This window comes from Rana temporaria, chromosome 5 (genome assembly GCF_905171775.1).
Source record: "Rana temporaria chromosome 5, aRanTem1.1, whole genome shotgun sequence".
Classification (NCBI taxonomy): Eukaryota; Metazoa; Chordata; class Amphibia; order Anura; family Ranidae; genus Rana; species Rana temporaria.
In genome coordinates, this window is record NC_053493.1 from 227417263 (window position 1) to 227443567 (window position 26305).

The following is a 26305-nucleotide window of genomic DNA, read 5'->3' on the forward strand; positions in this document are numbered from 1 at the left end:
TATACATCCAGAAAGGGAACAGGCACAGTACTAATACATGCTTTTTTTACTTTACTTTGTGGTACGCATATTTTAAAGGGGACCTATGGGGGTTTTTCAATAAACTTTTAAACGGTACTTCACTATCCAAGTTTATTCCTTTATACATGTACACGAGCAAGACACACACAAGCAGAGTGGTGGAAAGTGCAAGACTGATGACATATGCCGTTGTGTATCCCATGCTGTTTTTTATCATTGATCTGGTGAGTGCATCCCCATAAGGGGATAATATCCCCGCACGTGGTGAAAACACGGCCCCCTTGGTGATAAGGAGCACATATGAAAGAAGACACTGTTCACTGCTGATGTTCATCTGCACCATTATTTTTGATACCTATGTCAATATAGAACTTTTATTCAGAACTTCGTTTTGATTAAGCGCTGCTACAGTATATAGTGAACTTTTTTATAGTGAACAGGATACTTAGGAGATGGGATGACATCAAATGAAAACTCTTCAAAATTCAGAGCCCCCACTAAAACAGAAAGGGGCTTGGTCTCGAGAGAGATAAGTCCATCACCAAGAGGTTCACCGCCAAGAGTAGTTACACACAGAGGTGGATCTTTCGGAACCGTTGGAATCAGAAGACCCTTAACCAGCGTTGCATCGAGAAATACCCCACCTGCACCGGAATCAACAAAGGCAACGGTGGAGTAGCTCTTATTGTTCCAAGACAAGAATATGGGTACTACTAATCTCTCTAGAGGAGGTTTCATACAGTGTGGCCTAATGGGGCTCCTCGATCTCTCATTAAGCCTGGGAGTTTTCCGGCTGCACCGGACAGGAACACAGGAAGTGACCCGGCTTTCCACAATATAAACAGAGGCCAAGGGTTCTGCGTTTGATACGTTCGTCGTCAGACAAACACACAGCCCCAACATCCATGGATTCTTTCTCAGTAGGAGGAACAGAAGAGACAGGTGATAGTTGAGGGGGAGACTTAGCATTCCATTTGTGAGGAAGAAATTGTCTCTGGCACCCCCTCTCAGACTGGCGTTCAGAAAAGCGAGTGTCCACCAGGATACACAAATTGATGAAATCTTCCAGGGCCACAGGGATCTCACGGTAGGTTAATTTGTCCTTAATGCATTCCGCCAGACCTCTGCGGAAGGCGGCCTTAATGGCGCAATTATCCCAGGTAGTCTTTGCCGCAAGTGTACAGAATTCTATGGCATAAGATGCTACTGTGCGTTTACCATGGTGTAAGTCAAGAATACTGGCCTCAGCTGCCCTTACTCTGCCAGGAACATCAAATAGTCTCTCAAAGCTTTGTACAAACGTGGGGTAATCAGTAAGTAAGGGAGAATCTCTCAAGAAAAGGTGACACCCAGGACAGAGCTCTGCCCTTAAGCAAGGAGATAATGAATGTCACCTTGGCTTGGGTAGAGGCAAACACAGAGGGTTGATTTCTAAAATGCAACCAGCAATGGTTGAGAAATCCCTTGCAATCCAAGGGGTTCCCATCATACTTATCGGGAAGAGGTATCTTTGGAGCGGGAGAACACTCGGGTTTAGGCACAACTACAGGTGCCCCAGACTCATGAGTTTTTGGTGTAACAGGACTAGTACCATGTGCAGAGGCCAAGGATGATAATATAGAAGTGATAGTATCCAATTTCTCCTCCAAAGACTGTACACGTTTGCCCTGCTCACCCAATATTGACCCTGAAGAGAGACTGCCTGCACAAAGCTCGCTGAGGTCCATCTGGCCTTAGGATAATGTCAGGTCTGCCAGGAGACTACAACCGTCCCTCCATTTTCCTGACCAGTAGTCTTGTTATCCCGGTGTCAGGTATAGGGACAGATGAGATTTCCTGCAGCCAGGAAATAAGGAATGGCAAAGGTAGGTGCAGATAACCTAACCACAACCCCCATCAACAACTCACGGTTCGAAGGCTGTAGACAGGAACCCAGGAGGGAAGAGGACGATCCAAGAGCGCAGTCAAACAAGCCAGGTAGGGTCGGCAGTAAGGTAAACCAGGTCCAAGGGAAAATGTAGGAATCATAATCAAGAACAAGAAAGGCAGGGTCGGCAACGAGACAAGCAAAAGTACAAGGGATAATCAGAGAATCGAGGTTAAGAACGAACCAAGTCAGCAACCGAAACGGCACAGACAGGAAGGGGAAGTGGGAATATATTGGGATACTAATGAGAAGACTGCTGACAGCTGGTCCCAGGGTGGATAAATGATATAATGAAAGTGGGTAAGCTGGGGGATGGGATGCAGTCTAAGGAAAGACTGTAGAGTTTAGATTAGGGGGTTACTGTTAGTATCAGAAAATGACCAAAAAAAACTTTATTAGAAATATATCAAAAAATAAGTTTATTTAGCACGGTGTCGTGCAATACAAAAATGATCAGATATTGGATCCAATTAGTTTTAAAAGTTCCTTTACACGTATAACAAGACTGACAGGACTCACAAAGACTACAAATCTGGCCTAAACACTGAATTAAATTTACAAGTTTTTTTGAATTCATAGATCGTTCATTACATGACAGCTAACCATCTTCCCCCCTTTCTTAGAATAGTATGGCCAAATTAATACAATTTAATTCCTAATTTTTTTCTTGTACCATCTAAATATTCGCTAAATCACGTGGTTATTTAATGATCCAGGGAATACCCAACGACAAGAGCCATATTCTACTAAGAAACACTCCATAAAAAACTTCATTGCCTTATTTTGTGTTTATTGTTTTTGTCGTTTGTTCCCTATCGTATCCATTGATATCAACACATTTAAGCGATACTTAATTCCTAAGAATATATAATTCTTCAACTCTACTTCAAGATCAATATACCAACTTATTTATACTTTACTCACTATCTTCTATATTCTAGTCTCTCTATTTTTGTCTAGTCTTATTTTGTTATAGTTCAAGCAACAAGAATAAACAAATGACATTATATTTCTAAACCCCTGCACTGGTAAATTACCCAACGCATAATTCATCACGGAAAAACTACCACCTAAATGATGATGCTGTTGTCTTTATCAGTATCTGACACCAATGGCCATATACAGGGTACCTATAATTCCAATAAAGTAGTGCAAAACTACACCACGGCTTTTTTCTTTGAAAACCACAAGTTCCTTTGCACTGATGTATCGCATAGTGCCAATCAGTGCCACTATTTCAAAAGCGATCATTATCCCTGATTAACATCAAGCAAGATTGCTAGGTAACAATATAAAACATCCACTGACTCATTGTGTAGCACGTCCAGGAAGAAGCTACGCCACTAAGCACGGCGAAACGCGTCGACGTCACAATCCGACGCCTGCTACGTCCACTCCGGCGTTAAGCCGACTGAAGGGAGAACGAACGACCGGCCTTCCCTTGGAACATAACATACAAACCGAGGAGGCGCCCGGCGATAGACTGGCTGTCAGCAGGTCAGCGTCCTAGCACACACGCCATCTATCGTGTACCGTACAGCCTCTCCAACTACGTTCAGTGAAAAACCAACAGGAGGAACTACTGAAACCAGCACATCAAGGTCCCTAATGACCATATGGACCAACGGAACATCACTGGTAAATTTGCTACTGCACTCCCATAGATGCTGTTACCAACCAGATGCACAACAAACACAGGTCTGTAACTTTATTTTACATTGGACAATCAAAGACCTCGCAGTATTCACGTTAAAGTAACAAATGGAAATGCAAAGCAATCTGTCCAATTGTCATGGAACCATAACTTATGCTATGACAAACAGTTTCTTATAGTGCTTGGTTTATTATTGTTACTAAATCCCTATTAGAAAAATTTTGGAACTATCTGAAATGAAACCATAATTGATTCGCTATATAAATCAGAACTAACCATAAAGTGTACAGCATACTACTAACAACTGATCAGTGCTTCGTTAATTCAAATTCATTGATTTCAACGGATATGCAAAGTAATACTTCTATGCGATTTTATTACTTGATCAATCAATTTTGACACTACTTACTCAGCTTGAACAAATTATACTAACAAAGTATCATTATCAGCTTTGACTCCTAAGACATCATATAGCCAGAATCTCTAATAGTTATCCAGTACCAATTCCACTATCCTGGATTAACATTATTTATGGACTTCCACCAGATGTATAATAATTATTATTCAAATTATTTATTTTTGCTATTTTTCTAAAACAATTTTGGGATTTTTTTGATAACACATGATACACTCCACACCTCCCCCTCTCCCAAGGTTCACCCACCAGATAATGCATCAAATTGATAACATAGTATCATCTGCGTGGTGAGACTTCACGTTTCCCACATATAGACACTCAGTCTTCAGTCTCTACGATCCACGATCGTGACTTTAAAATTCACCATACCCCTATGATGCATGTCACTGATGTGTGAACTTTCAGCGCGCGTAGACGGGCGCCGTTATTTGTAGTCTTTGTGAGTCCTGTCAGTCTTGTTATACGTGTAAAGGAACTTTTAAAACTAATTGGATCCAATATCTGATCATTTTTGTATTGCACGACACCATGCTAAATAAACTTATTTTTTGATATATTTCTAATAAAGTTTTTTTTTTTGGTCATTTTCTGATACTAACAGTAACCCCCTAATCTAAACTCTACAGTCTTTCCTTAGACTGCATCCCATCCCCCAGCTTACCCACTTTCATTATATCATTTATATGCTTAAAAAGGTTACAGTAACAGCACCGCCATTTGTCGGTTGACCTCCCCAAGGTACCTTTTATTTCAAAGATACCTATCACACCCAGTGACACCACTTGCGCCTTCCCCTTCCCCCTTCCCCTTTAAATATATTCCCAGGGTGGAGCAAACATCTACCACTAGTGAAAAAGAACATAACTAGGATGCTAACATAAAACCAGTTCGCTGGTGGTTCAGGACATAGGAAAACTGTCAAAGAACACCAGGCCCTGGGATTTAATCCTGGACACTGCGTGACAATAATCATCTAAAGTCATGTGTGCTGAGCGTGTTTACATGACTATATCTAAAATTGGTGCATCAAATTTTAGTCTTGTCCATCATGCTGGTATATATGGGGGAGCAGGACCCTCATTCTATGATAAGGCGTGTGCTGCATTTTTTATTTAAGCACAGTGACATTACTTTTTTTTTTCACAATCAAAAATTTTATTGAAAACAAAAGAAATGTCATTACAATAACAAAGTAATAAGTTGGGCAAAAACAAAATCATTGTTAACATCATGACATAGTAACACAAACATTAGAACAATGTGATTGCATTAAACTGATATATAGTAATATTGCAGCATAAAGACATATAGAGAGAAAAGAAAGGGACAGGTGGGTTTTGTAGAAATGAAAGAAAGGGGTGAAAGGTATATGGAGATGAGAGGGGAAAAAATAAAAATGGGGGGGGAGACAAAGCAAAAATAAAAAGAAGGTTTTTTATATACATTAAAAGTTATACTGTAGAATGTTATTGATATTAGGCCTCCAATTGTATTACTTAAACGTAGTAACAAATGGCAGCTCTCTAATATATAACTGTTGGATCCTTCAGGTCTCTAAAATGTGTTGCATGAATTAACCCCTCACTAGTCTTGAAAATAAAATGAACTATGTACCATTAACCACTTTATTCAACAAAGCATTCAAGCTTTACTTGAACTATTACACAGCTTTTCTCTAGGAATAATGGCATCACATAATGTAATGAATTTCACCTGACCACAATTACAAAATGGAACAATTGAATATAAGAGTTTCAACTAAAAATAAATTAAGCTTTTAAAATGTGGTGCTTAGCTAAAAGAGTAATTACCTTGCTAGTCCCATTTTAAGATAATAGATAAGTCTACATAGATGCCCATATATGCTGTAAATAGTTTTAAAGCAAAAAGGTGGTTCCATGAGGTGGCTTAAAAAAGTGTGCATATATTTAAAAGCCAAGGAAAAAATGAAAATGTATAGTAAAATGCAAGTTATAGTTTCATGAACACTGTTACAATAAAATGAAGCTCAACAGATAAAATATTTTTATGAAAAATTGTAGAAAATTATTATTGTAGAGAGTTATTATTAAGTAAAAGTATTTTTAAATAAATAAATTGTGCCAATATTATAAAGACTGGAAAAATGAAAAATTATATGTGTTGCCCCTAGTAAGCAATTACATTCTTAATTGTATTTTATCAGGTGCTTTAGAAAATAAAACCTGATTTCAGTTGTTCCTTATTCCAGTTTTTATGAATGCTGTTGGCTATTGTCCAGTATTAGTGTCCAAACTGAATAGGTGCAAAGTGCGTGTGCTGCCTACCTACAAGGAAATTGTGCCCTTTGCACCTCCTCAGTAAAGTTGGCTATTATGGTGCAGAGTGCACCATGTTGTGTCAGAGAGAGCACTTACTGACTTTTTTGGACTTTTACAGATAAAAAAACAAAAAAAGGGGGAATACACTGCAAATCCACAGGTGCACTGTAATAGCCAATTATGCTGGGCAGGTACAAAGGGCACCATCTTGTGGAAGACAGCGCACTCACTGTGTTCACATTAGCTTAATTTTCAATTAATCACAGAATAAAATATAAAAAAAACAACTTCCAAATTACCAGCCTTGAATACACTGGCCCGGATTCAGAGAGCAGTTACAACGGCGTATCTCCGGATACACTGTCGTAACTCTGAGTTGCGGGGTCATATCTATGCGATTCATAGAATCAGTTACGCATAGATTTCCCTAAGATCCGACTGGCGTTAGTGTCTTACACTGTCGTATCTTAGGCTGCATATTTACGCTGGCCGCTAGGTGGTGCTTCCGTATATTTATGCGAGGAATATGCAAATTAGGTAGATACGCCGATTCAGAAACGTACATCCGCCCGGCGCATTTTTTTACGTTGTTTAAGTTAGGCTTTTCCCGGCGTAAAGTTACCCTTGCTATATGAGGGGTATCCTATTTTAAGTATGGACGTTTCCCGCATCAAATTTAGAAAATCTTACGTCGTTTGCGTAAGTCGTTTGCGAATAGGGCTGTATGTAAGTTACGTTCACGTCTAAAGCATTGACGATTTGCGGCGTAATTTCGAGCACGCACACTGGGATTCTTTCACAAACGGGGTCACACTAAATTTGAATAAAACACGCCCATATCATCCACATTTGAGTTAGGCGGGCTTACGCCGGACCACATACGTTACGCCGCAGTAACATAGGGTGCAAGTTCTTGCTGAATACGGAACTTGCGCCCTAATTTACGGCGGCGTAACGTATCTGAGATACGTTACGCCCACTGAGAGATAGACAGATCTCTCTGAATCCGGGCCACTGACTTCTCTTTAGGCTAGGTTTACGTCTAAGCAGGAGCAAGAAGGTGTGTAATTGCACACCTTTCTGCACTGGCAGAAGAAAAACATACTACTGCTTAGGAGATATGCAGAGGTACACTACAATGTGGGAAACCCTCAATCTATGCACATTTCATGCACTTCATTCATATTGCACCCCCCTTGTAATCTGCAGTGGGTGTCAGTGCAATCATAACAACACACCAAACAAAGGTTGCAAAACACAGTGTGTTTGTCTGCACCAGATTGCATTCACAAAATGACCATGTAAACCGGTTGCAGTGTGGTTGCAGGCACCTGTTTCTGAAAACCAACCATGCAATCTGGTTCAGACAAACACTGCATTTGTGCCGTTCTTTTGGGGGGTTGTTAACTTTAAATTGACACCTGCAGCAGATCAAAAACAGAGTGTGATGTCAATGCGGTGCAGAATCGCACAGGGATCAAAGTGTTTCCTGTACCACATATGTATGAGCCAGGGGTAAAACAGGGCCAAGGCATGCAACTGAGGGCAGCAGAAAGTCCAGCCTGGCTATGGCATTGGCATATATGTTGTGGTGACACCTGCTGAATCAGTAAACCGGTGAGCACCACAACAAGCTTGCTGGTGCCAAGCTGGACTGTAAGTAACACAAGCAATAGAAAACTCAGCTTAGCCTCAGTCAACTTTCAATAACACAAGCAATGCAAAATTTAGCCCAGCCAACCTCAATCACATACTTTGCCAGTTGCCACACAGAATCACAGACAGTCTCTCACTGACTCACGATTACCTAGTATGAACAGCAGAATGCCAGCAACAGCATGCTCTGGGACTAGGCCAGAAGAGAAAGAGGGACATAACTGGACAAGACAGCAGCAGTTCATCCATGTGGGGGACGTGAGCTACACTGAACTGTACAAGCACTCTGGGCTCAAGGGCCCAGGCAAAGCTCCTCTCCCAAGCCCACGGTGGGAGTGGCACTGCAAGCCAACAGGAATACATGGTGTGCAGTAGGTAGGACTACACGCACCGCTGGCTCCAACTGTGCTGCCTAGTGATAGATCTGTCAGCCTTTAGTCCGAGCCCGATAGACTGGCCTGGCAGTGTACCACAACATGCGTGCGGGTATGCCTACTAATCTATTACACTTGCTGCAGCGGCATTATTACACTATGTGTGCCACTGACTGCAGTGCTGGCTGTCGCTGGTGCCATGTGCAGCTGCAGATTAGAGACACCATGCCTTTAATTTTGGCCCTGGAGGTGTTTGAACACCCCTGCCCCCCCCTTAACTACGCCCCTGCACCAGCATTCTGATCACCGCCATACCATCATTCTGAGCACTGCCATAACAAGATCCTTATTACAGCAATATCAGTGTCCTGATCTCTGTCATACCAGTGTTGCATCCTGATCACTGTCATACCAGTGGCATCTTGATCACTGCCATATCATTGTCCCGATCACCATCATACCAGTGGCATCCTAATTATTGCCACATACCAGTATCCTGATACCTGCCACATTAGTGTCCTGATCACTGCCATACTAGTCTCCTAATCATCGCCATACCAGTATGTCATTATCCCTTCCATAACACTTTTTCCTGATCACCACCACACCAACATCCTGATCACCACTATGCTAGCATCCTGATTGCTGCCATACTAGTTTCCTGATCACTGCCACCCGAATGATCTGATCACCGCCATAACAGGGTGTCCTGATTACTGTCACACCAATGTACTGATCACTGCTATACTAGCATATTGATCACCGCCATACCAGTGAGTCCTGATTACTGCCATACCAACATCCTGATCACCACTATACCAGCATCCTAATAACTGCAATACCAGAGTCAGTGGCCCTGATTGAAGTGAAGCCAGACCAATATACATCAGCCCTAGTGTCCTGATCACTTCCACACAAGTATCAGCAGAGGCAATGTCCCTGATTGCAGTCAAGCAAGTCTTCTATGCACCAATGTCAACAGTACAGTTTTACCAGAACTTAAACTCCATGTCCAAAAAAATCAGTGAGGAGCCATTCCAAATTCTAAGCATGACAGATGAGAGTAGCAGGGAACTCTCATGTCAGACTCAGACTCTAAATATGAATCTGTGGAGAGCAGAGGTTAAGTAACTGAGGAGGAAGAGGTCCCAACAAAAAGAATAAGATGTTTTGAAGAGCAGCAGGCAACTACAAGCAGCACAATACCACCCTCTAAAGTGGATTGCACAAGCAGTGCTGTAAACCCAGATGAAAGACCAAGTACTAGCAGTGGGGTATTACATCAGCCAAAAGGGTCCTACTGATCCACAATGTCCATCCATTCATTCTCCATATGCCATTGTATTCCTCTACTATGTCCAGAACCCGCTATAAAATAATTATGCAATTTCTACACTTCAATGACAATTCCCTGTGCCCTACCTGTATATGTCAAGCTGTACAACAATAGGCCACTGATCAATTATTTTACTGGCAGGCTGGGCATCAATCCTAAGTAAAAGGACCAGATACTGTGTGAAATTATACAAACTCTGTGAGAGTGCCACAGAGTATTTGTATAAGGTCTAAGTTTAAAAAAGAAAGCCACCATTTCAAAAGAGGGAAAGGAAAAAGGGAGTTCCCCTGGGTGGACTTTTAAGGCACTAATAGTATTCCAAAATATACAGGATATTGAGAGTAAAAAAATGGTTTTATTTACAATTGTACATGTTTATCAAAAAAATGAAACATTGAATTAAAATACACAATTCCAATGGTTATCACCATATAGGTAAATACAAGAAGAACCTTCTTTACACCCGACACGTTTCGAAATAACCTTCTTCAGGGGTGTGTAGAGAAGGACAATTAGTTCATGTATTATAAAGGATGAGGTTGCCAGTCAAATAAGGGTATCAGGGTGTACAATTAATGCAAGTTTGGGATGTTCATCCCGTTAGGGACATCCCAGACTTGCATTAATTGTACACCCTGATACCCTTCTTTGACTGGCAACCTCATTGCTTGAACCCAGCGTGTTGTGTATATTTTCAATTCTTTTAAAACATATCCAATGAAATATTCATCATCCTTTATAATACATAAACTAATTGTCCTTCTCTACACATCCCTGAAGAAGGTTATTCCAAAATGTGTCGGGTGTAAAGAAGGTTCTTCTTGTATTTACCTATATGGTGATAGCCATTGGAATTGTGTATTTTAATTCAATGTTTCATTTTTTGATAAACATGTACAATTGTGAATAAAACCCTTTTTTTACTCTTAATATCCTGTAGATTTTGGAAAACTATAAGTGGCTTAAAAGTCCACCCAGGGGAACGCCCTTTTTCTTTTCTCATATATACTGGATGTGGCACAAGCTTACATTTGCCATTCACCCTCCTCTCTTTCATTTCAAAAGGGGTACCACCTCTATGTGCACAACTTTTACACCAGCCAGTCCCTTTTCCGCCACCTTTACCTCCAGAAAACATTAGCCTGTGGTACAGTGTGGCAAAACTACAAGGACCTCCCACAAAGACTGGTTGTCACAAAGCTGAAAAGGGGGAGTGAGCCAGTTTGTGGAATTAAGAGATTTTGGCTTTGAAATGGAAATGTAAAAGGGTTATGTATGTTCTTTACTCCATCCACAAAGGCACCTCAGTGGAAATCCTAGGAAAACCGGTTAATGGGAGGTGTGAATTTTAATAACCAAATGTTACAGCCCTACTTAGCTACAAGCAGATCCACCCATTAGTACAAATACAAATCCATCTACCTTTTCTACTGTACCCTGTACAAATCTTGCATTCTCTAACACAAGTTCACAGAAAGACTTGTCACCTTCTTACAATACCAACAGGAGATTGTAACTTCCATTATCTAACATTTGTTCTATTGCAGTAAGCAGTCTGCATGAAAGACACTTCCTCTATATCATCCCCCAGCATAATAAAGACTGCAAACCCCACAAAATTAGGTGTGACACCCAATACTATTGTCCTCAATGTCCCTTCTAGCCAAATCTATGTATAGGAGACTGCTTCTGTATCCACTACACTTGACTACAATATTTGTGAAGCTGGTGAAGATATTTCTCCATAACTGACCATGCTTTTGCCTGCCCCCTAAATTGAACCTGGCCTGTTAATCTGTCATGCCTCTGACTACTGCCTTAACTGACGTTGGCCTGTTAATTGACCATGTTTCTTGCCTGCCGCCTGGAATGAACTTTTTAACCACCACTGTAGTAGTTTAATACAAGACAACACAGGTGTTTCTGAGTAAGAGCCTCTAGAATGATGTCTCCAAGTGGAGAAAACTAAGCTTTTGAATTTTCTCTGGGTTTTGTAATTATTGAATCAGGGTCTGAAGTCTGGAGGCTTTAAAAACCTTTGCATGGGAAGAAGCCTCTGCCCCTGTGTCTGGTCTTACCTGACCAAGGCCCTAAGTGTGATGTTTCTGCCTGCACCAATCCTTTGGCTATTTACTGACTGCATCTCCGTCTGTTGACTGTACTGACCCTGGTCTTTTTTATAAACCATGTTCCTGCTTGCTGCCTGGACTATTGCTTTGCCTGTTCACTGACCATGTCTCTGCCTGGCCACATCTGCACATCCCACTAGCTACGTTCCTATGAGATACCAGTCTCTTCCATCCTCTGCAGACAACTTCACTACTGAAACTACATATACTCTTGTTTAACCATTGTTCTACCTCCTGCACTTCCTGGCTCGCAAACATAGTGTAGTGCTAGGGTAACAGCCACATATCAGTAGGTTAGGCCCGATTGGCTTTTAGGAACAGGGGCTGCTGTAGGTGAAGCTACACTATGCTATATTTATTGGCCACTCGTAAGAGGTGACCATTACAGTATACTCTTTTCTATGTAGTCTTGGTTAATTTTTGTGATATGCAGGTTGCAATGTTCAGTGCAGACATTCTAAAGGTTTTTTATGTCTTGCAGTATCCCCATACTTGAGAGGCATAGCAGAATGTGTTTTAGGTGTGCTGTAATTCTAAGTATGTCCATGCTGTGTGTTAAAAATATCCTATTAAAAAAAATATTTCCAAAATATTGTGGCAAAATATTATTTTTAGGAGTCTCTCTATGCCTTTTAGAAAATATGTTGGGGTGATTACTTTTCAAAACGTGGTCATATTATGGATTTCCGCACTGTCCTTATGTTCTAGGGCCTTAAAAAATGTCATAAGATAGTCAGGAAATTTGAATTGGAATTTATGGCCCTAGAATGCCCAAAGGTTCTCATTGAATGTTGGGCCCCTCTGTGTGGTTAAGCTGTGAAAAAGTCTCACACGTGTGGTATTGCCATACTCAGGAGGAGTATAAGAATGTTATTGAGATGTAATTCTAAGTATGTCTATGCCTTGCATTAGAAATACCTTATTAATTGATAAATACATTTTAATTTTGTTTCTGTATTTTCAAACAACTTGTGGTAAAAACAACTTACATTTTCAAACAATTCTTTATGCCTCTTATTAGCAAGAAATTAGCAGATATAAAAGCTGATATAAAAGCTAACCTGTATTGAGTTAATAAATACCCACTATTTGTAAATTTTAGATTATGCCTTTTATGCCTTTTTGCCAAATGGTGAAAATCGAACAGACGCGTAAATATCCAAAAAAAATAGGTTTTCATTTTGCCCTTACAGCTTTCACAGTTTGTTAAAGAAAAAAAAATCTGAAAGCACATGACCTATAGAATAAAAAGAAGATGCTACTGATTTTAAAACCCTGCAATATTTGTACAAATGTTTATCAAAACAATATAGTCGCTAAAAATTCTCTAAAATTATTTTTAGCAGATATAAACACAGCACATTTTACAAAATCCCTTCTAAATTCCTACCAAATATAAAAGCTTAACCTGTATTAATTACACCTTTTCGCAAAATGGTGAAAATTGAACATATGCAAAAATGTAAATAACCAAATTTCTCAAAAAACCTGAAGGTTTTCATTGCTCTCTTACAGCTTTCAGAGTTTGTTAAAGACCCCTAAAACCATATATGTTCTTAAAACATAAGACCAGTAGAATAAAAGGAAGGTGCTACTGATTTTTAAGGACCCGCAAAATTTGCACAACTGTTTATCAAAGCAATTTTTTGGGTAAAAATACAATAAAATCATTATTAGCAGACACAATGACAGCTAATTCTCCATTTATTTTAAGTCAAGCTAAATTCCTACTAAATATAAAAACGTAATATGTATTCAGTTAATAAATAACAAATATTTGTAAATTTTAAATGGCACCTTTTTGCAAAATGGTGAAAAATGAATGTACACAAACTATAAATAACCAAATTTCTCAAAAAATCTGGAGGTTTTCATTTTTAACTTACAGCTTTCAGAGTTTATAAAAGACCCCCACAAACCATATATTTTTAAAAAGGAAATGGCCAGTAGAATAAACACATGTTTACCATGTTCCCCCAAACCCTAACTTCACCCACACTGCTCCCTCTCCCTCCATTATTTCTAGCCTGACAGCTCGCTGGTCAGTAGCTGCAGACGGCGGGAGGGAAAGGAGGAATGCTGCTGGAGAAGAGATGGATCGGAGGTGAGAGGGCCAGTACAGGGGGCGATCATACTGTGCTCCCCTCTAAGCCCCTGCAGCTCCTGAAGCCGGTGGGAGTGGCAGAGGGGGGATGCTGACTTCTAAGGGTAGCTGCAGAGGATCTGGTTTGCGGGGGGGGGGGGGTGATCAGGTGTTGGGGTAATCCATGCTTGGTGGAAGAAGAAGCATGAACTGCTGAACAATTCTGTTATATGTGTATGGTCATTGAAGTGACCAGGAGCTTATAGCAGAAGGAGAAATTAGGTCCGTATTCCCTACCCGGCCAGCTGCAAGCAGTTTTGTAGGTCCGTATGCCATACAGACCTGCTGGTGAAACGGTTAAACCATTCCCTAATAATAGTAAGCATATTTTTGCTTTGGATAAACATTTATATATATATATATATATATATATATATATATATATATATATATATATATATATATATATATTGTAATATTAATAACAATAATAATGACAAAAACATTATGTGGCCTCAACCTGTGTCTAATACACTAGTTCTAATGATCTAGAGCCTCAAACGTATTTTTTATATTAACTGTATGTTACTTCAGCTTCAACATTCCAATAAAATATAATACAATTTACAGTCTCACAATTTAAAGAGGGGATAGTGACAGGAAGCTATAATACATTATAATTTGAGATAACAATTTGGTAAGTGGATTCTAAATTCATCACAGACTAACATAATTGCTTTAGAATTTGCTTTGTTTTCCCCTGTTTGTTAGGAAGATCAAATAAATGTATATATCAGTGGTCCACTGTGTACATTTTTAGATTAGATGGCTCCATTAAAAGGGCTTTAAAAGCATATAATAGACAGCTTCTCTCACATGTATAGGATATAATCCGTTGCATATTGGCCATAGGATTGTATAAGATGTTATTGAAACATTTCCAGCATTCCGATAGGAAATAGATTTGCCACATGGAGAACATAATTATAAATTTAGGCTGCTTTGCTTCAGCCCCATATTTTGTTGCTACTCAAACAGTTTTCAGGCTATTTAAGTGTGGTCAAAGAATAAAGTGAAGAGCTTTTATGTGTTACTATCAGTAAATACTACCATTTAACATATACAGTAGTTTAATGATAATTGCCTATTTTCTGCTATCTAAAATGCCTAAAAGTATCCTCCAGTCTGAAGTTCCCCAACACTATTTATTAACCTCACTCATTTATTCAGTATTCTTAAAAAATAATCATACTCACTGTAGAACAAACCTAGAAATGCCTGACTCTTTCCACATTTTCTTTCCACATTTTCCAAAAACTTGTGAAAAAATGACATGTTCAAAAAACTCATCATGCCTCATAGAATATATGTTGAGGTGTTTGCTTTCCAAAATTAGGTCATTGTGTGAGCATTTCCATTGTCCTGGTGCTCCAGGGCCTTCAAAAGTGTAATAGATAGTCAAGAAATTAGATGTGTAATATACAGTATGCCCCTATGTCCCAGCTCCTTGCATGTTGGGCCTTTTTATGTGGCCAGGCTGTGAAAAAGTCTCATACACATGGTAAAGCTATACTCAGGAGGAGTAACAGAATGTGTTTTGGGGTGTAGTTGCAAGTATGCATATGCCATGTGTTTGGCCTTTACAGACATTATCAGGCTCTTGACCTCTGCCACGATGCGTGAGGTTGTGGCCTGCAGCTCACCAACCCAGCTCACCAACTCACCAACGCAGGTCACCACAGCTGCACAGTTACCACTTATATCCTGCAGACTGTCGTTAATCTGCGCCGAGGAGGCCAGGCTGTCTGCCACACGTCGCAGGTCCCTGGCAACAGCACCCATATGGCAGGTCTTGCGGGTAGCCTTCCTGGGGGCAGGAGAGGCTTGGGGCCGTGTATACAGGGAGGCCCTTGAGGGTCTTTCCCTGATGGTGGAGGAGGGTGAGGGGCTTACCCTGATGTGGGAGGAGGGTGAGGGGCTTCCCCTGATGAGGGAGGAGGGTGAGGGGCTTCCCCTGATGAGGGAGGAGGGTTGGGAGGGTCCAGGGATGATAGGATCCTCAACGAGGTAGACCACTTCCTCCAGGTCCCCGTGCTCCTCCACAACTTCCTCTAGAGGAGAGGTGTGGGCACTCTCCTCCTGGGATGGTGTGGGTCGCCCAGCAGCCGACGACGGCCCAGCTCCCTCCAGCACATCGGTGGATGACACAAAGCATTCACATGTTGGTGGACCTACATACTTGTCACATGTTCCCTTCCACCCCCTCACATGCTACACACCGGATAGGAGATAAAACACACTTACCTGACCTCAAGGCCTGGTCACCGGAGTCGAATCCCTCCATGCCCTCCACCTGATCCCACTGCAGACATTGGGCGACGACCTCCTCCTCATCCATCAACCACAGATCACAGGCTGGTCCTCCTCCCGTGCCCATGGCCTGCTTGCTCATAAGGGCCAACTAGTCACGGACCCGACATCTCAGGTCATTGATTTTTTTTTGCACATCGTCGGGGGTCTTGTTCTCGTTACCCACGGCATTGACCTCCAGGGTGATCTCCTCATATATCTCCCTCTTACATGCCCTGCTGGTCTGGGCACTGTGGGCACCATGCAGAAATGTATCATATTTGGCAATTGCCCTGATAATAATTGCCCTCTCCTCCTTGTTTAAGTTTTTTTTCCTCTTGTCCTTGCCTCCATTTCCAGCTGCCGCCATCGCTCAGCAAAAGTACCTTGCTTCAGGGGGGGAAACAAACAGGATGTACTTTTGCGCCGGACGGGCGTATGGCTGGGCATATTTATGCGCTCGGCATAAGCCGGTGGGCCGGCGTATCCCAGGAAGTAGCGTCAACGTAGTTGTGAGAATGCGCACAGGGGAGCGATCATACGTCCACGTCACTGCGCATGCTCCGTTCAGGATACGATGGGCGTAAAACACTGCTCCACGCTCGGATCAATATTTGCATAAGGTCACACCCACTTACACTTACGCTGGCTTACGCCAACTAAATTACGTTACGCCGGCGCAACGTAGGGAGCATTTCCATTGTGAATAATGTGCTCACCACTCTGCGTAACGTCAGCGTATCGTATATTCGATACGCTACGCCTGCTTAAAGATGCGCCGAGGTATGTGAATCTGGCCCATAGCATCTACAAAATAGGGGGTAGATTTATGGCATTTATATTATTATTCTTTTTTTTAATAGTAATGTCATTGGTATGCGATTTTATTTTTGTTAAGACTGTGATATTACGTCAGACAGATCGGACACTTTTGACACTAATTTGGGACCATTGACAAATATACAGCGATCAGTGCTATAAATATGCACTTATTTCTGTATAAATGTCACTGGCAGGGAAGGAGCTAACACTAGGGGGCAATCAAGGGGTTAAATGTGTTACCTAGGGAGTGATTCTAACTGCGGGGGGAGGGGACTGACTGGGGGAGGTGACCGATCGGTGTTCCTATTAGGGATGAGTTTTATGCTTGGGTTGAACATGAGTTTGACTCGAACATTGGCTGTGCACTCATTCGTTGAATAGCCAACAATTTGGTGTGTTCACGGAAAATTCAAAAGCTGCGGAACACCCTTTGAAAGTCTATGGGAGGAATCTAAAGTGCTAATTTTAAAGGCTAATATGCAAGTTATTGTCATAAAAAGTGTTTGGGGTCCTGCCCCAGGGGACATGTATCAATGCAAATTTTTTTTTTTTTAAAACTGCCATTTTTTTCGGGAGCAGTGATTTTAATAATGCTTAAAGTAAAACAATAAAAGTGAAACATACCTTTAAATTTCGTACCTGGGGGGTGTCTATAGTATGCCTGTAAAGTAGTGCATGTTTTGCGTGTTTATAACAGTCTCTGCACAAAATGACATTTCTAAAGGAAAAACTTAATTTAAAACTACTCGCGGCTATAATGAATTGTCGGGTCCCGGCATTACAGATAAAAGTAATTGAAAAAAAACGGCAAGGGTTTGCACACACAGATTCACGTACCTGCTCTGTAACATCGGGGCCACCAGGCACATGCATCGGCTGCCGAGTGCACGCCACATCGGGTGCACGCCACATAAGACGGCCGGGAAGCCGAGGACATCATATGGAGGCCGCCTGGTATGTCAGAGCCACCTTGCGGCCGTTGGATCACTATCCGCAGAATGGGAAGTGGTTAGATAAAACCAGGAGCATATAATACAGAGGGTGCAGGGTTCAAACCTGAGTACTATACATTGTGCAAGGTTTAGTAGTGCGCTAACTACAAAGTGAAGGGTTCAGGAGTGCATTACATGCAGGGTTTAGGAGTGCTATACACAAAATGCAGGGTGCAGGAGTGCATTATACAAGTGCTCTACACACATGGTGCAGCAATCAGAAGTGATCTATGCACAGAGTGCAGTGTTCAAAAGAGTGAGTGAAAGGATTCAGGAGGGAATATCTCACAGGCCAGTTTACAACCAAAAACAATCTTCCCCAAACCCCTCCACTTAGAACAAGTTTTTACCTGGATTTCCCCATGCCAAATTCTTAACTGCTGTACTACATACTCTTGAATACTGAATTCTGTCTGTTGTGCTGTCAAAACCTTCACCAGGGAAAATGTTTACCCCTAAAAAAGCAACACCCATCTGCATCCTCCATCAAAAATGATCATGGCTAGGCAAAATAGCAGCCTATAAAATGACAATTTTGCCATAGATCCTATACGTGTTTTGAACATTACCAACCCACATTTTTCAACATTACCTTAGAACATTATCCAACCTCATATGAAAATGTATATGGTAAGGAAAAAAGGCCAGATGCCCCCGAAGCAATCTCACCTCCAATAAACGGATTGGAGGTGCTGGCTTACCAGACCTACATGACTACTTATGGGCAGCAAGACTAGACCACCTCAAACACTGGTTTCATGAGAATGACACACCATTATGGGTGGATATATAAAAGACACAGATCCCAACAAAGGACCTAAAAACATTCATTATGGGTGACAATTGCAAACATTGGGGTGTCTGATATCTATTACCTCCTATTCGGGTATCAATACAGGCTTGGAAATACCTTTTATCCCAAAATTACACTGAGACATTTGAAATAGACAACCAGCTTCCAATTGACATTCTAGCAGCCAAAATCCCCATGCTGACAACCAAAACACACATAAAATACAGTATCACACACGTATCGGATCTTCTCGACAGCCAACAGCTTAAGTCTGCTGAACAAATTCTGAATGAAGATAAATTGCAAAATAACACACTATTCTCCTGTGTACAAATCTCACATTTTCTAAAAACTGAACCCTATCCCAAAGATAAAGTTGCCTACTAAAGCATAGCTATTTTACTCCATGTCCAAAAACAACACAAAGGGAATTTCTTTTTTTATAACCTCATCTGAGAAAAAATTACATTTTGGAAAATCATAGCAAACCAAAAATGGGAAACGGAAATAGGTATCATTCATTCGAATGAGCAATGGCAACAAGCATTTAGAAAAATCTACAAAGCGTCTCACTGCACCAAACACTGGGATTTAACAATGAAAAAAACAAATAAATGGCACTACACACCTTACAGAGGGGCTAAATTTTACTCAAAAACCTCACCCCAATGCTGGAGAAATTGTGGAAGCATAAGACATTTATTACACATGTTTTGGCATTGCCCGAGCATAAAAAATCTCTGAAATCAAATATTCCTGCTGATCTCATCGTTAACAGACATTATACACACCCTAACCCAGCGTTAGCGATTCTCCACTTAGGAATAGAGAAGTTCCCCCCAAATTATAGACCAGTGATCACCCACATTCTATTAGAAACTAGGAACTTACTACTACGCAACTGGAAACACTTCTATTAACCTATTGAAAGTGGTAAAAACTATACCTTTGAACGTCTTATAACTTTGAACTCTATGAATGGTAAAAAGTTTGACAGAACCTGGGTTATATGGATAAATAAATACAGCAACCAATAACATTTCTACTGGATTAAAGTTGGAATATACTGATATGACGAATGTTACAACAAGAAAAAGTTTGTGTATCATAATGTCATATACGTTTGTTTATGTATATGTTTTGTTAACCTCTGAAAAACATAATAAAACATATTAAAATAAAAAAAGATCATCTCTGCACCTCCTGTACACAGTTCACCTCTGAACTCTACTGTCCACGACTCACCTCTGCACCCCATCCAAAGTTCACCCCTGCACCCCATCCAAAGCTCACCTCTGCACCCTTGTCCAAGACTCACTTCTAAACTCCTGTCCAAAGTTCACCTCTGCACCTACTCATTCACAGCTCATCTCTATATTCCCATTCACAGCTCCCCTCTACACCCCCATCTCTCTACTCCTATCCACAATTCACCTCTTCACCTCCCATATGCAACTCACCTCTAAATCCCCATCTACAACTCACATTTGCACCCCTCTTTAACAGCTCACGTCTGCACACTTCCCCTTTCTATAGCTAAACTCTGCACTCCCAGCCAAGGCTAATCCCTGTCCACAGCTCACCTTTGCACTTTCAATAGATTTTTATTGAAATATCAGCATGGAGAAAAGCAACAGAAATACAGGTAAAACATTCACAAAATAACTGCTGAAGTAGTACAGAAAATGACACATTGCATATCTAAGATAGAAAGGTCCACTGCACCCACAATGGATCAACATTAACAAAATTGGCTCTGGTAGGAGTGAAGACCCCGCACCCCCAGCACCCCTCACAGGATCTAGCTGTGCTGGAGAGGAAAGGCCTCATCCCCCCAGGCAGAGCACAACACAACAAAGTGCATACATGCAAAGTGACAACAGTGGCAGGGAATATGAAAAAGAGCGAGGGCAACAGTAGAACAAAAATTAAAATGCCTAACAAGAGTACTATGCCTAGACACTTGAGTGGACTATCAGAGGAAAGAGGCATAACAGCTCGTCGGCATACATTAAGCAGAAAGTGTCAGATAAAAGATCTAGACGTCGTCCAGTCTGCTATCAAGACAAGCAGTAAAAACCTTCTCTTGTTAATTGGGAGGATACATACACTGTGTCTTAAGGCAGTAGTCTATTAGTGATACCTGTGGGGTGATAGTGAAATGTAGAGAAGGGGGAAAGTAGGAGGAAAGAGAGAGAAAAGTAGTGGTGATATCTTGTAAGACGTGTGGTACTCGCCCATCTACATGGACCCAGGTGTGAGAGATGCGATAGGCGGTAGGGATAAGTATTTGGACCAGGGTTCCCAGGTAGCATCGTGTTTATCAGCAGTATCCAAGAGGATACTAACTGTCTTCTCCTGGACCATAATCCATGATATTTTCCTTTTGACCAAGAGAAAGGGTACAGTCGGTTGTTTCCAGGCCCGAGCAATCGTTAGCTTGGTCCCAAGGAAAAACAACATTATAAGGCGTTGGACTATTTTAGAGGTTCTAGGGCAAGGGAAGTTTAAAAGGGCTATTTGAGGGGACTTTCGGATTGGGTAAACCCGTGATTTTTCTAATGGTGTGAAATATTTAATTCCATAGTCCCCTGATCTTGGGACATTCCCACCAAGTATGTAGCATTAACCCCCTATGACCGCAGTTGTGAAAACATAATGGTTAGGCGTTCGGGTAGATTTGGGCAATTTTTAGGGGAACCATGTACCACCTCATAAGGACTTTCAAGTTCGCTTCGATCAGAGCTATGTTTAGAATGCCCTTGGATGCCGCGCTAGAAACTCTATGACATTCTGCAATGCTCCAAGTGATTGGTAAATCACTGATATTTCCCCCCCCCCCCTCTGCTCCATAGCTTGACCACACCATCGTTCATAGTCCGTGATCAAGAGTGGGAGGGAGTTTAAGGACCACAGGGACTGGAGGAAATTAGCTATTTGGCGATATCTAAAACTTTCGGTTCTCGGCATTTCGAGTTTACTAATGCAGTGGGCAAGGGTGAGGGGCCCCGCAGTGTTGACAAAATGTCCTAACCTATATAGACCCTTGTCTCACAGCTCACCTTTGAACCATTCTTCCATAGCTTATTTGTGCAAACCCTACCCTCTTCCTCCTTAATAAACTAAGCCATGCAGCTTGTTACCACTGCATGCCCCAAACACTTACACCACTCCTCAGCTCAGACCTCTTTTTCCCCCTTCCCTGCATTATTTTCCCCCCTCCACTGTCCTCATCTGTTTATTGGCAACTAGTCAAGTCTTATTTTCCCACATGCTGCACACTCACATTCAATGATGCGCCTTTCACACATTGACCAGCAGCAAGAGCTAGTCCCAGAGGAGGTGTTGGCATCCAAGCTGCAGCTCAGCATCAAATGTTCCTCGTGCCACCCATAAACACACTGCAGGAGCCACCAGAAGAGGTGCATTTCCACTTTAAAACACAGAAGCTGGGCTTCTGTGTTTACAAGTGTTAGTGGATAGTGGTGCACACATGACCAGTGCTGAAGGTAGTAGATGGAGTTCCACCATGTTACAGCTGTAAAAAAAAAATTAAAATAACAAATGTAAAAAACTCAATAACCACTTGAATGTGTATACCCCAAGCACAACACCATGTAAGAAATACTATATAGCCAGAGAAAAAAAGTAGCAAATATATAGGCATTTACTAATGAAAGCTCCAGACTGAATATCAGTGCATGAAACTGTATATTTGCTTGCTGTGACTACTGTGTGCACATCTGTGCATGTGTACTGTGATATACCCAGCACAGCAATGGCTATGGATTTTTATACTTTTAGTTTCTTTTTTTTTTGAACAGCAACCTTTATCAGTATCAGTATGCACTTATTGCAGGAATATTATTTAGGTGCATTCTAAAATCTTCTGTCAGACCCAAAGACTCCAGAAAACATATATATATTTTAAATTTTAGGCATTCTACAGCTTAGCTTACCTTAGCTTTGTTTAAAATCAACATAAGTAAAAAATTCTTAAATATTTTTGATAACCTTGCAAACTGTAGAAAAATGTAAACATCTGAGATGGGTGTGTGTTTATGGGAATGTTTGATCATTCTTCCAGAAGTGCATTTGTGGGGTCAGGCACAGATGTTGGACGAGAAGGCCTGGCTCGCAGTCTCTACTCTAATTCATCCCAAACGTGTTCTATCGGGTTGAGGTCAGTACCCTGTGCAGGGCAGTCAAGTTCCTCCTCCCCAAACTTGCTCATCCATGTCTTTATGGACCTTGCTTGTGCACACAAGCAGGTAATGATATTTTAAAGAAGTCTGCACTAAGGTACAAGTCAGAATTTAGGCATCTCCTGCAACAAAAATGCAATTTTTGGTGAGGTACTTCTAAACTGTTAGTTACTTGTAGACTATTTTCACACTTGTGCGAGCTGAGAATCTGTGCATAATCATATGTATTTCTGACTCAAAGCCTAAATACGCGGATCTTTAGCAGACATTTAGGGTATCATTTATTCTTAATTGGCATACAAAGTAGCACATTTTCATGTGTGTGAAACTGCATGGTACCAAAGCACCATACAGTTCCATGAAGTTGTATTTTTTTTTAAATGACCAGCATTTCCCAGGGGTACATCATCCCATTTAAATAATGCCTGAACAAACATGAACCACACAACCAATACACGTGTGAATCGTGGTTAAATAGTTAAAGTTGCTGACCCTGCGACTTCCCTAATTTTCCCAAGTTGATTAATACTAACAAAGGCTGTCCTATTCAGGCACATTGAATAATAATAATAATAATAATAATAATAATAATAATAATAATAATAATAATAATAATAAAAAAACAACAAACAGCTGTTTCTTTAGAGCAGAAACAGGTGATAATATTCAACACAGTTTGTAAATATCCATGCAATGCATTTTGATCACCCAGAGGTGAAAGTGAAATTACTTTATTTTTTTATTTTTTTGTACCATTGATGTGCAAACCAATTAGGCAATTTGCTTCAAAACCAATAATCTGTTGATTATGATTTTAATACAGCAAGAGTGAATCTATCTATTAAAATATTTATTAAAACCAAATGCTAAGTTGTGAACAAGAAGACCCCACCACTTGTATCAAATATGGCAATTATAATCCTCACCTATATATTCTGTTGCAGACAATTCTATCCCATTCAATTCTAATTGACATGTCAAGATACAAAGGTAAACAATGGGACCATTAGAATATATAGCCCCAGGGCAACTATTAATTCCTATTTAGCTGTGCAATAGAAAATAAATAAATAAATACATAAATAAGTAGTTTGCAATAAATAATATTAGTCACATACAATAATTATAATATTCTCATGCTAAAAATAGTACAACCTTTCATAACCTAATACAAATGCACTTATTTTTTATATGTACTGTATATTCATGCTTTTATTTTTGTATTGCTTCACAGTTTTTAAAAGACAGGTGACATGGGCTTACCTTGCCAACATATTGTGTATCTGAACCAGTATACTCTTCAAGTAAAAAAAATTGATTCCACATCCATCCTCTTTTTGCACGATGCAACACCTTGATACCATCTTCTGACAATGAATGTTTTCTCCAGTCATCGTGTATTTGTGTTCTATCCAAGGGTGTTGTGTGAATCATAAGAATTAAATAAGTGCACACAACGAAAAGTAAACTAATGTGCACCTTCATTATTTGTAGACACCTGCAAAAAGAAGCATTTATTAAGGTTCAAAAATATGTTCTTGTGCCAACTATCTAATTCTATATTAACCTATCTATCTATCTATTCATGTATTTATTCCATCACTGTCAATTTTCAAATCAATAAAACTGGCAAGGAAATTATCTCTAAGACAAAATAATTTTCATACAGTACTCAGTAACCCTGGGGAAAAAATCACTATCTATTACAATTTTTATTATTTATCATGTCACCATATACAGTTTTGCTTGTGTAATATATTTAATAAGAATTCTGATATTTGGGAATAAATTTAAACCATGCAATGTGTTTCTCCACGTATTATACCACACTCAGTTATCCAATGGGTGTTACTGTGAATATTTTTCTACTAAAAACATGGCAATTGTTTTGTATGCTTATTGCATTTTACATGGGTTTTAAACAACATTATTTAGATCCCCCAATCAGGCTGTGTTCCATGTTCATTTGCTAGATGCAGTGCATAGTTTGGGAGCAGTATATTCGCCACTGTACAGAAAGGAGATGAGGCTATAATGAATGGTTACTTAGCTACAGTATGTTCTCTCTTTACAGTTCCACAAGGGAAGGTGATACAAGCCAATTATACCGCTATCACAATTTAGTATGGTGCTTCACTGTGCCAGACTAGCAGTCTCTATTGGCTTCCCAGTAGATACTTATGAACAAACATCAGCAACAAGGGGATAGTTGAAAAAGAAAATCTTCTTAAAAACAAGGATTCAAATGTTCCATAGCATGACCTACCCCAAGTTGTTACATTCCAGAAAAAAAACCTTATTCATAGACTATGGGTCAGTGTGGGTCATGCTATGGAACATTTTACACATTCTTTTCAATAAAGAAGATTTTTTCCTACTACCACCATGTTGCTGACGTTCATTTATATGTTGTCTCTTTATCCTGGGACACACACATGCTCAGTATGACCAGACATGATGCTTGGAGGTAATCTAACTTCATTCTTAGAAAGAAAGGACCCCCACTATGCCAACATCCATTAATTATACAAAATGATTGAATGAGTTAAAAAAAATATTCCATCAAAATATGACAGACTTTACCCACACAACACAAGGCAATAGTTTAACAAATTAGAAAATGATTTATTACAAAAGTTAAAATAACATGTAACACACAAGGACACCATATTAAAAAATGTCAACAGATACCCAAATAGACATAGGAGCTCAGGATTTAAGGTTAAATATTGTATAACCATTAATTATATGAAAGTATCAGTTGGTAGAATCCATAAACTCCTTCATGTCTTCTTGTCTAAGCCTTTTGCAGAAAAAAGCTTCCTCTGGACATTTTTGGGTAGCTGTTGGTAGACCCCGAGATCAATAGGGGATGACACAACATACAGACAAACTGCAGAACCACAATCACTTATTTTCACTAAGTACACAAAGATATTAAGGCAGATATATATCCTTAACCACTTGACCTCTGGGCACTTAAACCCCCTTCCTAACCAGATCAATTTTCAGCTTTCGGTGCTCTCACAATTTGAATGACAATTACTCAGTCATACAACATTGTACCCATATGAAATTTTTGTCCTTTTTTCACAAAAATATAGCTTTCTTTTGGTGGTATTTGATCACCTCTGGGTTTTTTATTTTTTGTGCTATAAAAGAAAAAAGACTGAAAATTCTGTAAAAATAAAAAAAAAATTCTTGTTTCTGTCATAGGTTATTTCTCACACACAGCATATGCATACC

At 40.2% G+C, this 26305-nt stretch overlaps 1 protein-coding gene across 2 annotated transcripts in view; it reads right to left on the reverse strand.

The window, feature by feature from the left end:
* Positions 1-24548, reverse strand: part of LOC120940616 (cadherin-9-like) — a 253777-nt gene extending 229229 nt beyond the window's left edge. For both annotated transcript variants that reach the window (XM_040353569.1, XM_040353570.1), the window contains exon 1: positions 24323-24548. In XM_040353569.1, the coding sequence (XP_040209503.1) occupies positions 24323-24544 (222 nt within the window). In that variant the 5' untranslated portion in view covers positions 24545-24548. The remainder of the gene's footprint in view (positions 1-24322) is intronic.
* Positions 24549-26305: the final 1757 nt, after the last annotated feature.